Source organism: Nerophis ophidion, linkage group LG17 (assembly GCF_033978795.1).
Source record: "Nerophis ophidion isolate RoL-2023_Sa linkage group LG17, RoL_Noph_v1.0, whole genome shotgun sequence".
Lineage (NCBI taxonomy): Eukaryota > Metazoa > Chordata > Actinopteri > Syngnathiformes > Syngnathidae > Nerophis > Nerophis ophidion.
The window spans coordinates 731388-744801 of record NC_084627.1 but is presented as its reverse complement, the minus strand read 5'-3'; the positions used below and the strand labels follow the sequence as shown (position 1 = coordinate 744801).

General features: G+C 44.9%; 1 protein-coding gene across 1 annotated transcript in view; it reads right to left on the bottom strand.

The window, feature by feature from the left end:
• Nucleotides 1-3402: 3402 nt before the first annotated feature.
• LOC133535758 (uncharacterized) overlaps nt 3403-13414 on the bottom strand; it is a 47164-nt gene continuing 37152 nt past the window's right edge. Inside the window, exon 3 of the mRNA XM_061875668.1 lies at nt 3403-5528. Coding sequence (XP_061731652.1) covers nt 5338-5528 — 191 coding nt within the window. The 3' untranslated portion in view covers nt 3403-5337. The remainder of the gene's footprint in view (nt 5529-13414) is intronic.

Here is a 13414-nt window from a genome sequence, read left to right as displayed (position 1 = left end):
TGGCCAGGATCTTCAGCTCTCACTGGATCGGTTCGCAGCAGAGTGTGAAGCAACTGGGATGAGTATCAGCACCTCCAAGTCCGAGTCCATGGTTCTCGCCCGGAAAAGGGTGGAATGCCATCTCCGGGTTGGGGAGGAGACCCTGGCCCAAGTGGAGGAGTTCAAATACCTCAGAGTCTTGTTCACGAGTGAGGGAAGAGTGGATCGTGAGATCGACAGGTGGATCGGTGCGGCGTCCTTAGTAACGCGGACGTTGTATCGATCCGTTGTGGTAAAGAAGGAGCTGAGCCGGAGGGCAAAGCTCTCAATTTACCGGTCGATCTACGTTCCCATCCTCACCTATGGTCATGAGCTTTGGGTTATGACCGAAAGGACAAGATCACGGGTACAAGCGGCCGAAATGAGCTTCCTGTTTTGCAAGACCCGTGACATGTGACTTCAAACTTGACACCTCATTGGCTGGTTCTGAGACAGGATCCATTGCTTCAGTCTTAATTTGCTAGAAATGAGTCTGGGGGAGAGGGAAGTCTGCGCTTCCCTGCTTAGGCTGCTGCCCCCGCGACCCGGCCTCGGATAAGTGGAGGTCTTGCATTTTGAAGCAGTAATTGTTTTGACACTGAATTTTTCAGCACTGACTTTTTATACAGTCAATTTTTTTTACACTCAATTTTTTTCAATGAAATTTTCAGCATATTTTGATGTAAAAAAATGTGTTCAAAATTCAAACACAAAATATTCAGTGTCAGAAAAACACAACAAAACAAAACAGACAGAAACACAAATTAACCTCCAGATCTATCACATTGTGTCGTGCATTACGAACTCAAACGAGACCCAGCTGCTTAGAAAGTAGCTGTATTGCACTAACCCCTCTTCCACCATGCGGTCTATTTTTACAAGTTAGAACAGTGGTCCCCAACCACCGGGCTGCGGCCCCGATTGGTACCGGGCCGCAGAATAATTTTTTATTCATTTTTATTTTAAAAAAAAAACAACATCCCACCATCTTCTACCGCTTATTCCCTTTTTTTGGGGTCGCGGGGGGCGCTGGCGCCTATCTCAGCTACAATCGGGCAGAAGGCGGGGTACACCCTGGACAAGTCGCCACATCATCGCAGGGCCAACATAGATAGACAGACAACATTCACACTCACATTCACACACTAGGGCCAATTTAGTGTTGCCAATCAACCTATCCCCAGGTGCATTTCTTTGGAAGTGGGAGGAACCCGGATTACCCGGAGGGAACCCACGCATTCACGGGGAGAACATGCAAACTCCACACAGAAAGATCCCGAGCCTGGATTTGAACCCAGGACTGCAGGAACTTCGTATTGTGAGACAGACGCACTAACCCCTCTGCCACCGTGAAGCCCTAAAATATATATATTTTGTTTATTATTATTATTATTTTTAGTAAATCAACATAAAAAACACAATATACACTTACAATTAGTGCACCCACCACAAAAACCTCCCCTTTTCATGACAAAAACGTCCCTTTTTCATGAAAAAGAAAAAAAAAAAAAAAAAAAAGGTTGGGGACCACTGAGTTAGAATGCATACCAAAAAAAAAAAATACAGCTTTTATCTTCTTGTCTCTCATAACGAATGTGAACGATAGGCAAAATTCCCAAAAAAGTGCGGTTCCCCTTTGAAGCCTTGCTGTTATCCAAGAGGAGACTGAGGGCACGAAGAAAACTGAGCGTGGCAGCAAAATTTAAACTTCAACGCATAAATACACTTCTCAACCCCTCCCAAAACACACACACACATGTCAAATGTATTTTACTTTTGGAAAAATATTCATCCTTTTATTTATTAATACAATAATAGACCACATGACATGCATTCACTGTACATGATGTTTTTTTTACTATCCTTATGTATAACCGCATGCAGTGTGCTTCTGAGCAAACTAAAAAAGATATATTAATATATCATCTGAACAAAACAAAACAAAAAAGTAACCCTAAAAGCAGAACATACGACTTCCTCAGTGAGGAAAATACAAACCCCGTTTTCATATGAGTTGGGAAATTGTGTTAGATGTAAAAATAAACGGAATACAATGATTTGCAAATCATTTTCAACCCATATTCAGTTGAATATGCTACAAAGACAACATATTGGATGTTCAAACTGATAAACTTTTTTTTTTCTGCAAATAATCATTAACTTTAGAATTTGATGCCAGCAACACAAGACAAAGAAGTTGGGAAAGGTGGCAATAAATACTGATAAAGTTGAGGAATGCTCATCAAACACTTATTTGGAACATCCCACAGGTGTGCAGGCTAATTGGGAACAGGTGGGTGCCATGATTGGGTACAAAAACAGCTTCCCAAAAAATGCTCAGTCTTTCACAAGAAAGGATGGGGCGAGGTACACCCCTTTGTAAACAACTGCGTGAGCAAATAGTCAAACAGTTTAAGAACAACGTTTCTCAAAGTGCAATTGCAAGAAATTTAGGGATTTCATCATCTACAGTCCATAATATCATCAAAAGGTTCAGAGAATCTGGAGAAATCACTCCACGTAAGCGGCATGGCCGGAAACCATCATTAAATTACCATGACCTTCGATTTCTCAGACGGCACTGTTTAAAAAACCGACATCAATCTCTAAAGGATATCACCACATGGGCTCAGGAACATTTCAGAAAACCACTGTCACTAAATACAGTTTGTCGATACATCTGTAAGTGCAAGTCAAAGCTCTACTATGCAAAGCGAAAGCCATGTATCAACAACATCCAGATACGCCGCCGGCTTCTCTGGGCCCGAGATCATCTAAGATGGACTGATGCAAAGTGGAAAAGTGTTCTGTGGTCTGACGAGTCCACATTTCAAATTGCTTTTGGAAATATTCGACATTGTGTCATCCGGACCAAAGGGAAAGCGAGCCATCCCGACTGTTTTCGACGCAAAGTTCAGAAGCCAGCATCTGTGATGGTATGGGGGTGCATTGGTGCCCAAGGCATGGGTAACTTACATATCTGTGAAGGTGTCATAAATGCTGAAAGGTACATACAGGTTTTGGAACAACATATGCTGCCATCTAAGCGCCGTCTTTTTCATGGACGCCCCTGCTTATTTCAGCAAGACAATGAGTTTGAACATCAAATATCTTGTCTTTGTAGTGCATTCAATTGAATATGGGTTGAAAAGGATTTGCAAATCATAGTATTCCGTTTATATTTACATCTAACACAATTTCCAAACTCCTATGGAAACGGGGTTTGTAAGCCTACAGTGTTAGTGTATGAAATAAAGCATTTTTAAAAACTAGTCTTAACTGAAAGGTTCCTTTATTATTGACATTTTTTACAGTAAAATGTCCACAAGCCTGAAATAAATTGAGAAAACATGATTTTGAAAAAAAGAGAGTAGAATGCTAATGTTTTGTTTTTTGTGATAACTTGTGCTGCATTTAAGACAGTTGGGAAATCTGAGGTTTTTCACATGCAGCTCTGACAAGGTTTGATTTTAAAGTGTTGTGTTGGAATTTAAGAAAACCCCAAACACATGGCTGAATACTGTAAGCTCGTATTTTTTTTTCTTTGTACAGTCCTTACAACAAACCTTCGTTGTAGGAAAATAATGTCCAATACATACAGATAAAAATTGTTGTGACGTCACATTACCGCATCTCAGTGAAGTAGTTTGAGTAACACCTTTGTACTGTTTTTGTACTTATTTGAATTATTATTATTTTTCGTTTGATTCTCGCCTGGAAAAGGGTGGAGTGCCATCTCCGGGTTGGGGAGGAGACCCTGCCCCAAGTGGAGGAGTTCAAGTACCTAGGAATCTTGTTCACGAGTGAGGTAAGATTGGATGGTGAGATTGACAGGCAGATCGGTGCGGCGTCTTCAATAATGTACCGATCCGTTGTGGTGAAGAAGGAGCTGAGCCGGAAGGCAAAGCTCTCAATTTACCGGTCGATCTACGTTCCCATCCTCACCTATGGTCATGAGCTTTGGGTTTTGACATCGAGAGGAGCCAGATGAGGTGGTCAGGATGCCACCCGAAAACTTCCCTAGGGAGGTGTTTAGGGCACGTCCGACCGGTAGGAGGTCACGGGGAAGACCCAGGACAAGTTGTGTAGACTATGTCTCCCGGCTGGCTAGGGAACGCCTCGGGATCCCCCGGGAAGAGCTGGATGAAGTGGCTGGGGCGAGGAACGTCTGGGCTTCCCTGCTTAGGCTGCTGCCCCCGTGACCTGACCTTGAATAAGCAGAAGAAGATGGATGGATATTTGTAAATGTTGCAGTTTTTAAATAAAGGTTTATAAAATTTAAAAAAAGAAAAAAATTCTAAAATGGGTGTGGTAGATAACATTTTTCATTAATCCACAATTGTATTAAACCTCAAAAACTGGAATATTAAAAAAAAAAAAAAAGAGTTGATAATGAATTGTACCTTTCCAACCTCATTATACTATTCGCTAAGTCTTATATTCATAAATGTAAGTTTCTAAATACCCAACCTTTTTTTTGTGCCTTTAAAAAAAGAATTAGAACTCTACGTTAAAACACTCTCTACTTCTAACAACCAAAAAGCTGTGAAAACGATGCCATCCATCCATCCATCCATTTTCTACCGCTTATTCCCTTTCGGGGCCGCGGGGGGCGCTGGCGCCTATCTCAGCTACAATCGGGCGGAAGGTGGGGTACACCCTGGACAAGTCGCCACCTCATCGCAGGGCCAACACAGATAGACAGACAATGCTGTGTTCCAAATTTCAATTATTTACTGAACTTGTGTGAGCCTACGGCTTTGCACTTTGTTGTTTATATTTATTTTCATTCTACTTTAGTTACTTTGGTTTGTAGTTCTTGTACTGTTTTTGTACTTGTTTTGATTATTATTATTTTTCGATTTTTTTGTTAATGTTGCAGTTTACAAATAAAGATTTATTTAAAAAAAAAGTTTCGACTTTGTCACATTTTTCCTATCAGAGGCATGTAAAGCTTCGATTTCCCAGTTGTATTGAATGCAGCATGAATGCCTATATGCAATTTTTTTTTGATCCATTTTCTACCGCTTCAAAAAACGAAACAAAAGGTGAAAATAAATACGCAACTTTTTGCAAATGTGCACTCATACCTGTCGTCGTGTGGACATTTTTTAAACTAATTATTGTGTAATTATAAATTAACAAAAACAAGAGTGAAAGCTTGTCTCCCAGTATTTGCAAAGTTGTTACCGGATGTCATTACAATCCGTTCGACCCTTGACATGAAATGTCAAGCGAGTGAGGACGTGACAGTTTTTATGGTATTTATTATTATTATTATTTTTAAATACACTCAGTGAGTTTGTGTCCCCTTTTCCGTCACAGCCACAATCTGAGCATCAGGAGGCTGCCCAGCGCGCAGGCGCACTGCAGTAGTGTGCGCGGGCTCCTGGAGGGGGCGCTGTTGCACAGGTCGGAGTCACAGCAGTGGATTCGGACGCCCGGCAGCTCCTGTTGCTGGCAATGTCTGGACGTGGCGCAGCCGCTGGTCAGGACGATGCCCAGTGCAGCTGCAAGGATGGATGGATGGAGGAAGGAGACAGGTCAGTCAGAGAAGAGTGATTTGCTCAGCAGAAAAAAAAAAAAAAGCTGAGGTCGACAGGAAATACTGCAAGTGTGTAATTTGGAGGACATCTTTAAGGCGCACAGGAGACCTAGTTCACACAATACTGTTTACACTGTAAAAAATATAGTGACAGTCTAAGCTTGAAACCTTATTTCATTTCATCAAAGAACATGGCATTCAAACTCCATCTTACAGACTTTTGCAACACTTTATTTATCATTTGGAGTTTCCCAAATCCAACCAGGCATTTCCTGGAAACAAAAAGCTCAGAATCAGGACTTGGAATGACTATAATTGAATCTAAGGGTGGAAGATTTGACTTTTTTATTTAGTAAATATTTTTTGGACCTCTTTTTAGGTTAACTTTTCATCACATATATATGTATATATATGTGTATGTATATATGTATGTATGTATGTATATATACATACATATATATATATATATATATATATACATATATATATATATCCATCCATCCATCCATCCATCATCTTCCGCTTATCCGAGGTCGGGTCGCGGGGGCAGCAGCCTAAGCAGGGAAGCCCAGACTTCCCTATCTCCAGCCACTTCGTCTAGCTCTTCCCGGGGGATCCCGAGGCGTTCCCAGGCCAGCCGGGAGACATAGTCTTTCCAACGTGTCCTGGGTCTTCCCCGTGGCCTCCTACCAGCTGGACGTGCCCTAAACACATCCCTAGGGAGGCGTTCGGGTGGCATTCTGACCAGATGCCCGAACCACCTCATCTGGCTCCTCTCGATGTGGAGGAGCAGCGGCTTTACGTTGAGCTCCTCCCGGATGGCAGAGCTTCTCACCCTATCTCTAAGGGAGAGCCCCGCCACCCGGCGGAGGAAACTCATTTCGGCCGCTTGTACCCGTGATCTTATCCTTTCGGTCATGACCCAAAGCTCATGACCATAGGTGAGGATGGGAACGTAGATCGACCGGTAAATTGAGAGCTTTGCCTTCCGGCTCAGCTCCTTCTTCACCACAACGGATCGATACAACGTCCGCATTACTGAAGACGCCGCACCGATCCGCCTGTCGATCTCACGATCCACTCTTCCCCCACTCGTGAACAAGACTCCTAGGTACTTGAACTCCTCCACTTGGGGCAGGGTCTCCTCCCCAACCCGGAGATGGCACTCCACCCTTTTCCGGGCGAGAACCATGGACTCGGACTTGGAGGTGCTGATTCTCATTCCAGTCGCTTCACACTCGGCTGCGAACCGATCCAGTGAGAGCTGAAGATCCCGGCCAGATGAAGCCATCAGGACTACATCATCTGCAAAAAGCAGAGACCTAATCCCGTGGCCACCAAACCGGAACCCCTCAACGCCTTGACTGCGCCTAGAAATTCTGTCCATAAAAGTTATGAACAGAATCGGTGACAAAGGACAGCCTTGGCGGAGTCCAACCTTCACTGGAAACGTGTCCGACTTACTGCCAGCAATGCGGACTAAGCTCTGACACTGATCATACAGGGAGCGGACTGCCACAATAAGACATTCCGATACCCCATACTCTCTGAGCACTCCCCACAGGACTTCCCGAGGGACACGGTCGAATGCCTTCTCCAGGTCCACAAAGCACATGTAGACTGGTTGGGCAAACTCCCATGCACCCTCAAGAACCCTGCCGAGAGTATAGAGCTGGTCCACAGTTCCACGACCAGGACGAAAACCACACTGTTCCTCCTGAATCCGAGGTTCGACTATCCGGCGAAGCCTCCTCTCCAGTACACCTGAATAAACCTTACCGGGAAGGCTGAGGAGTGTGATCCCACGATAGTTGGAACACACCCTCCGGTCCCCCTTCTTAAAGAGAGGGACCACCACCCCGGTCTGCCAATCCAGAGGTACCGCCCCCGATGTCCACGCGATGCTGCAGAGTCTTGTCAACCAAGACAGCCCCACAGCATCCAGAGCCTTAAGGAACTCCGGGCGGATCTCATCCACCCCCGGGGCCTTGCCGCCGAGGAGCTTTTTAACTACCTCAGCGACCTCAGCCCCAGAAATAGGAGAGACCACTACAGATTCCCCAGGCACCGCTTCCTCAAAGAAAGACGTGTTGGTGGGATTGAGGAGGTCTTCGAAGTATTCCCTCCACCGATCCACAACATCCGCAGTCGAAGTCAGCAGAACACCATCCGCACCATACACGGTGTTGATAGTGCACTGCTTCCCCTTCCTGAGGCGCCGTATGGTGGTCCAGAATCGCTTCGAAGCCGTCCGGAAGTCGTTTTCCATGGCTTCCCCGAACTCTTCCCATGTCCGAGTTTTTGCCTCCGCGACCGCTAAAGCTGCACACCGCTTGGCCCGTCGGTACCCGTCCACTGCCTCCGGAGTCCTATGAGCCAAAAGAACCCGATAGGACTCCTTCTTCAGCTTGACGGCATCCCTCACTGCTGGTGTCCACCAACGGGTTCTGGGATTACCGCCACGACAGGCACCAACAACCTTGCGGCCACAGCTCCAATCAGCCGCCTCGACAATAGAGGTTCGGAACATGGTCCACTCGGACTCAATGTCCCGCACCTCCCTCGTGACATGTTCAAAGTTCTCCCGGAGGTGTGAATTGAAACTCTCTCTGACAGGAGACTCTGCCAGACGTTCCCAGCAGACCCTCACAATGCGCTTGGGCCTGCCAGGTCTGTCCGGCATCCTCCCCCACCATCGCAGCCAACTCACCACCAGGTGGTGATCGGTAGAAAGCTCCGCCCCTCTCTTCACCCGAGTGTCCAAAACATAAGGCCGCAAATCCGATGACAGAACTACAAAGTCGATCATGGAGCTGCGGCCTAGGGTGTCCTGGTGCCAAGTGCACATATGGACACCCTTATGTTTGAACATGGTGTTTGTTATCGACAAACTGTGACGAGCACAAAAGTCCAATAACAAAACACCACTCGGGTTTAGATCCGGGCGACCATTCTTCCCAATCACGCCTCTCCAGGTTTCACTGTCGTTGCCAACATGAGCGTTGAAGTCTCCCAGTAGGACAAGGGAATCACCCGGAGGAGCACTTTCCAGTACTCCCTCGAGTGTACCCAAAAAGGGTGGGTATTCTGAACTGCTGTTTGGTGCGTAAGCACAAACAACAGTCAGGATCCGTCCCCCCACCCGAAGGCGAAGGGAAGCTACCCTCTCGTCCACTGGGTTGAACTCAAACGTACAGGCTTTGAGCCGGGGGGCAACCAGAATTGCCACCCCAGCCCGTCGCCTCTCACTGCCGGCAACGCCAGAGTGGAAGAGGGTCCAGTCCCTCTCGAGAGAACTGGTTCCAGAGCCCTTGCTGTGCGTCGAGGTGAGTCCGACTATATCCAGCCGGAACTTCTCTACCTCGCGCACTAGCTCAGGCTCCTTCCCCCCCAGTGAGGTGACGTTCCACGTCCCAAGAGCTAGCTTCTGTAGCCGAGGATCGGACCGCCAAGTGCCCTGCCTTCGGCTGCCGCCCAGCTCACAATGCACCCGACCTCTATGGCCCCTCCTATGAGTGGTGAGCCCATTGGAGGGATGACCCACGTTGCCTCTTCGGGCTGTGCCCGGCCGGGCCCCATGGGAACAGGCCCGACCACCAGGCGCTCGCCATCGTGCCCCAACTCCGGGCCTGGCTCCAGAGCGGGGCCCCGGTGACCCACGTCCGGGCGAGGGAAATCTGGGTTCATTTCGTTGTAATTCCATTGAAGTCTTTGAGCTGCTCTTTGTCTGATCACTCACCTAGGACCTGTTTGTCTTGGGAGACCCTACCAGGGGGCATGAAAACCCCCAGACAACATAGCTCCTAGGATCATTGGGACACGCAAACTCCTCTACCACGGTAAGGTAGCAGCTCAGAGAGGAGATATATATATATATATATATATATATATATATATATATATATATATATATATATATATATATATATATATATATATATATATATATATATATATATATATATATATCTTGATTGGATTATCCAGAGAATAGTGCTCGATACCATGGTAGAGCGCATTATGTCTGTGTGGGAAAAATCCCAATACTACTTCATCTCTACAGAACTGTTTCATGAGGGGTTCTCCTGAAGAGATGACGTAGTCATCAGTAGTCATCATGAGAGGTTCCCTCAATCATCAGGAGAAATCTCCTGAAGATTGAGGGAACCCCTCATGAAAAAGTTCTGCAGGTGTGGGAAAAATCACAAGACTACTTCATCTCTACAGAACTGTTTCATGAGGGGTTCCCTCAATCACCAGGAGAAATCTCCTGATGATCATCAGGAGATGATCTACTGATGACTACGTCATCTCTACAGAACTGTTTCATGAGGAGTTCCCTCAATCATCAGGAGAAATCTCCTGAAGGGAAAAATCACAACACTACTTCATCTCTACAGAACTGTTTCATGAGGGGTTCCCTCAATCATCAGGAGATTTCTCCTGATGATTGAGGGAACCCCTCATGAAACAGTTCTGTAGAGATGACGCAGTCATCAGTAGATCATCTCCTGATGATCATCAGGAGAAATCTCCTGAAGATTGAGGGAACCCCTCGTGAAACAGTTCTGTAGGTGTGGGAAAAATCACAAGACTACTTCATCTCTACAGAACTGTTTCATGAGGGGTTCCCTCAATCATCAGGAGAAATCTCCTGATGATCATCAGGAGATGATCTACTGATGACTACGTCATCTCTACAGAACTGTTTCACGAGGGGTTCCCTCAATCATCAGGAGATTTCTCCTGATGATTGAGGGAACCCCTCATGAAACAGTTCTGTAGAGATGAAGTAGTCTTATGATTTTTCCCACACCTACATATATGTATATATGTATGTACATATGCATGTGTATATATATATATATATATATATATATATATATATGTACACACACACACACACACACACACACACACACACACACACACACACACACGTTTGGTCAGGAAAGAAGAGACTATTTAATCCCTACGATTCTGTTCTAGTTTATCTGGGGGACCCTTTCACTTACCAACATCCTACATGGATAGTCATGTTGCAGTAATTTGAAGGCTGTAATCCCTTAAAGTGTTGGCAATAGTGGAGGCTAACTTTACCCTAGAGAAGACTGAGGGCAGCCGCCAAGTGGCAAATGTGGAGAATACTACAAAATTATGGTTTGCACTCATATGGCTGTAGGAGACCTGATTCTAACTAAAAGGAAGACCGAGGACAGCAATAAAACAGTACTTCAGCCAAGTAGCGACCGTATACAACAATACAGCAATCTCTTTTGGACCTATGACTGTTAGATACTTAATGTTATCCAAGAGGAGACTGAGGACAGCAAGAAAACATAGCATCTCAGTCAAGTGGAGACTGTGGAGTACAACACTGTCATTCTTTGATTGTGGTCGGTAAAGACTTAGATTTGTCAGAGAGGAAATGGAGGGCAACAAGAAATTGTAGCACTGCTGCCCAAGTGGAGACTGTGGAGTATAACACAACAATCCCTGTAGACTTTTGACTGTTGGAGACTTAAATTTGTCAAAGAGGACACTGAGTGCAACAAGAAAATTGAGCACTAAAAGTACAATACAAACTATGGAGTGTAACGTTGCAATCGCTTATTGGCCTGTGACTTTCAGACACTATTTGTATCAAAAAGGAGACTGAGGGCACTAATAAAATTGACCACAACAAGTAGAATACAAACTGTGGAGTGTAACGTTGCAATCGCTTAGTGGCCTGTGACTTTCAGACATAATTTGTATCAAAGAGGAGACTGAGGCCACTAATAAAATTGACCACAACAAGTACAATACAAACTGTGTAGTGTAACGTTGCAATCGCTTATTGGCCTGTGACTTTCAGACACTATTTTATATCAAAGAGGAGACCGAGGGCACTAACAAAATTGACCACAACAAGTACAATACAAACTGTGGAGTGTAGCGTTGCAGTTGCTTATTGGCCTGTGAATTTCAGACACTAATTTCATCAAAGAGGAGACTGAGGGCACCAAGAAAATTAATTAACGCAAGTACAATACAAACTGTGGCGTGTAACGCTACAATTACTGATTGGCCTGTGACTTTCAGGCACTCATTTTATCGAAGAGGAGACTGAGGGCACCAAGAAAATTAAGCAACGCAAGTACAATACAATCTGTGGAGTGTAACGCTGCAATTACTGATTGGCCTGTGACTTTCAGACACTCATTTTATCGAATAGGAGACTGAGGGCACCAAGAAAATTGAGCGCAGCAAGTACAATACAAACTGTGGAGTGTAACGCTGCAATTGCTAATTGGCCTGTGACTTTCAGGCACTCATTTTATCGAAGAGGAGACTGAGGGCAGCAAGAAAATTAAGGAACGCAAGTACAATACAAACTGTGGAATGTAACGCTGCAATTACTGATTGGCCTGTGACTTTCAGACACTCCTTTTATCGAAGAGGAGACTGAGGGCACCAAGAAAATTGAGCGCAGCAAGTACAATACAAACTGGAGTGTAACGCTGCAATTGCTTATTGGTTTGTGACTTTCCGGCACTCATTTTATCGAAGAGGAGACTGAGGGCAGCAAGAAAATTAAGGAACGCAAGTACAATACAAACTGTGGAATGTAACGCTGCAATTACTGATTGGCCTGTGACTTTCAGACACTCCTTTTATCGAAGAGGAGACTGAGGGCACCAAGAAAATTGAGCGCGGCAACTACAATACAAACTGGAGTGTAACGCTGCAATTGCTTATTGGTTTGTGACTTTCCGGCAGTCATTTTATCAAAGAGGAGACTGAGGCCACCAAGAAAATTTATTGCAGCAAGTACAATACAAACTGTGGAGTGTGACGCTGCCATCGCTTCTTGGCCTGTGACTTTCAGACAATATTTTTATTAAAGAGGAGACTGACGGCACCAAGAAAATTGAGTGTAGCAAGTACAATACAAACTGTGGAGTGTAACGCTGAGATAGCTTCTTGACCTGTGACTTTCATACATTATTATTGTCAAAGAGGAGACTGAGGGCACCAAGAAAATGAAGCAACGCAAATAGATTACAAACTGTTGAGTGTAATGCTGCAATTACTGATTGGCCTGTGACTTTCAGACACTCATTTTATCAAAGAGGAGACTGAGGGCACAAAGAAAATTGAGCGCAGCAAGTACAATACAAACTGTGGAGTGTAACGCTGCAATTGCTTATTGGCCTGTGACTTTCCGACAGTCATTTTATCAAAGAGGAGACTGAGAGCACCAAGAAAATTTATTGCAGCAAGTACAATACAAACTGTGGAGTGTGACGCGGCCATCGCTTCTTGGCCTGTGACTTTCAGACAATATTCTTATTAAAGAGGAGACTGACGGCACCAAGAAAATTGAGTGCAGCAAGTACAATACAAACTGTGGAGTGTAACGCTGAAATTGCTGATTGGCCTGTGACTTTCATACACTATTCTTATTAAAGAGGAGACTGAGGGCACCAAGAAAATGTATTGCAGCAAGTACAATACAAACTGTGTACTGTAATGCGGCAATCGCTTATTGGCCTTTGACTTTCAGACACTATTCTTATTAAAGAGGAGACTGAGGGTACCAAGAAAATTGAGTGCAGCAAGTACAATACAAACTGTGGAGTGTAACGCTGCAATTGCTGATTGGCCTGTGACTTTCAGACACTCATTTTATCAAAGAGGAGACTGAGGCACCAAGAAAATTGAGCGCAGCAAGTACAATGCAAACTGTGGAGTGTGATGCTGCAATTGCTTATTGGCCTGTGACCTTCATACATTAGTTTTATCAAAGAGGAGACTGAGGGCAGCAAGAAAAAAGGAACGTGTAGTGCAGCTTTCCAGGCTGACAGA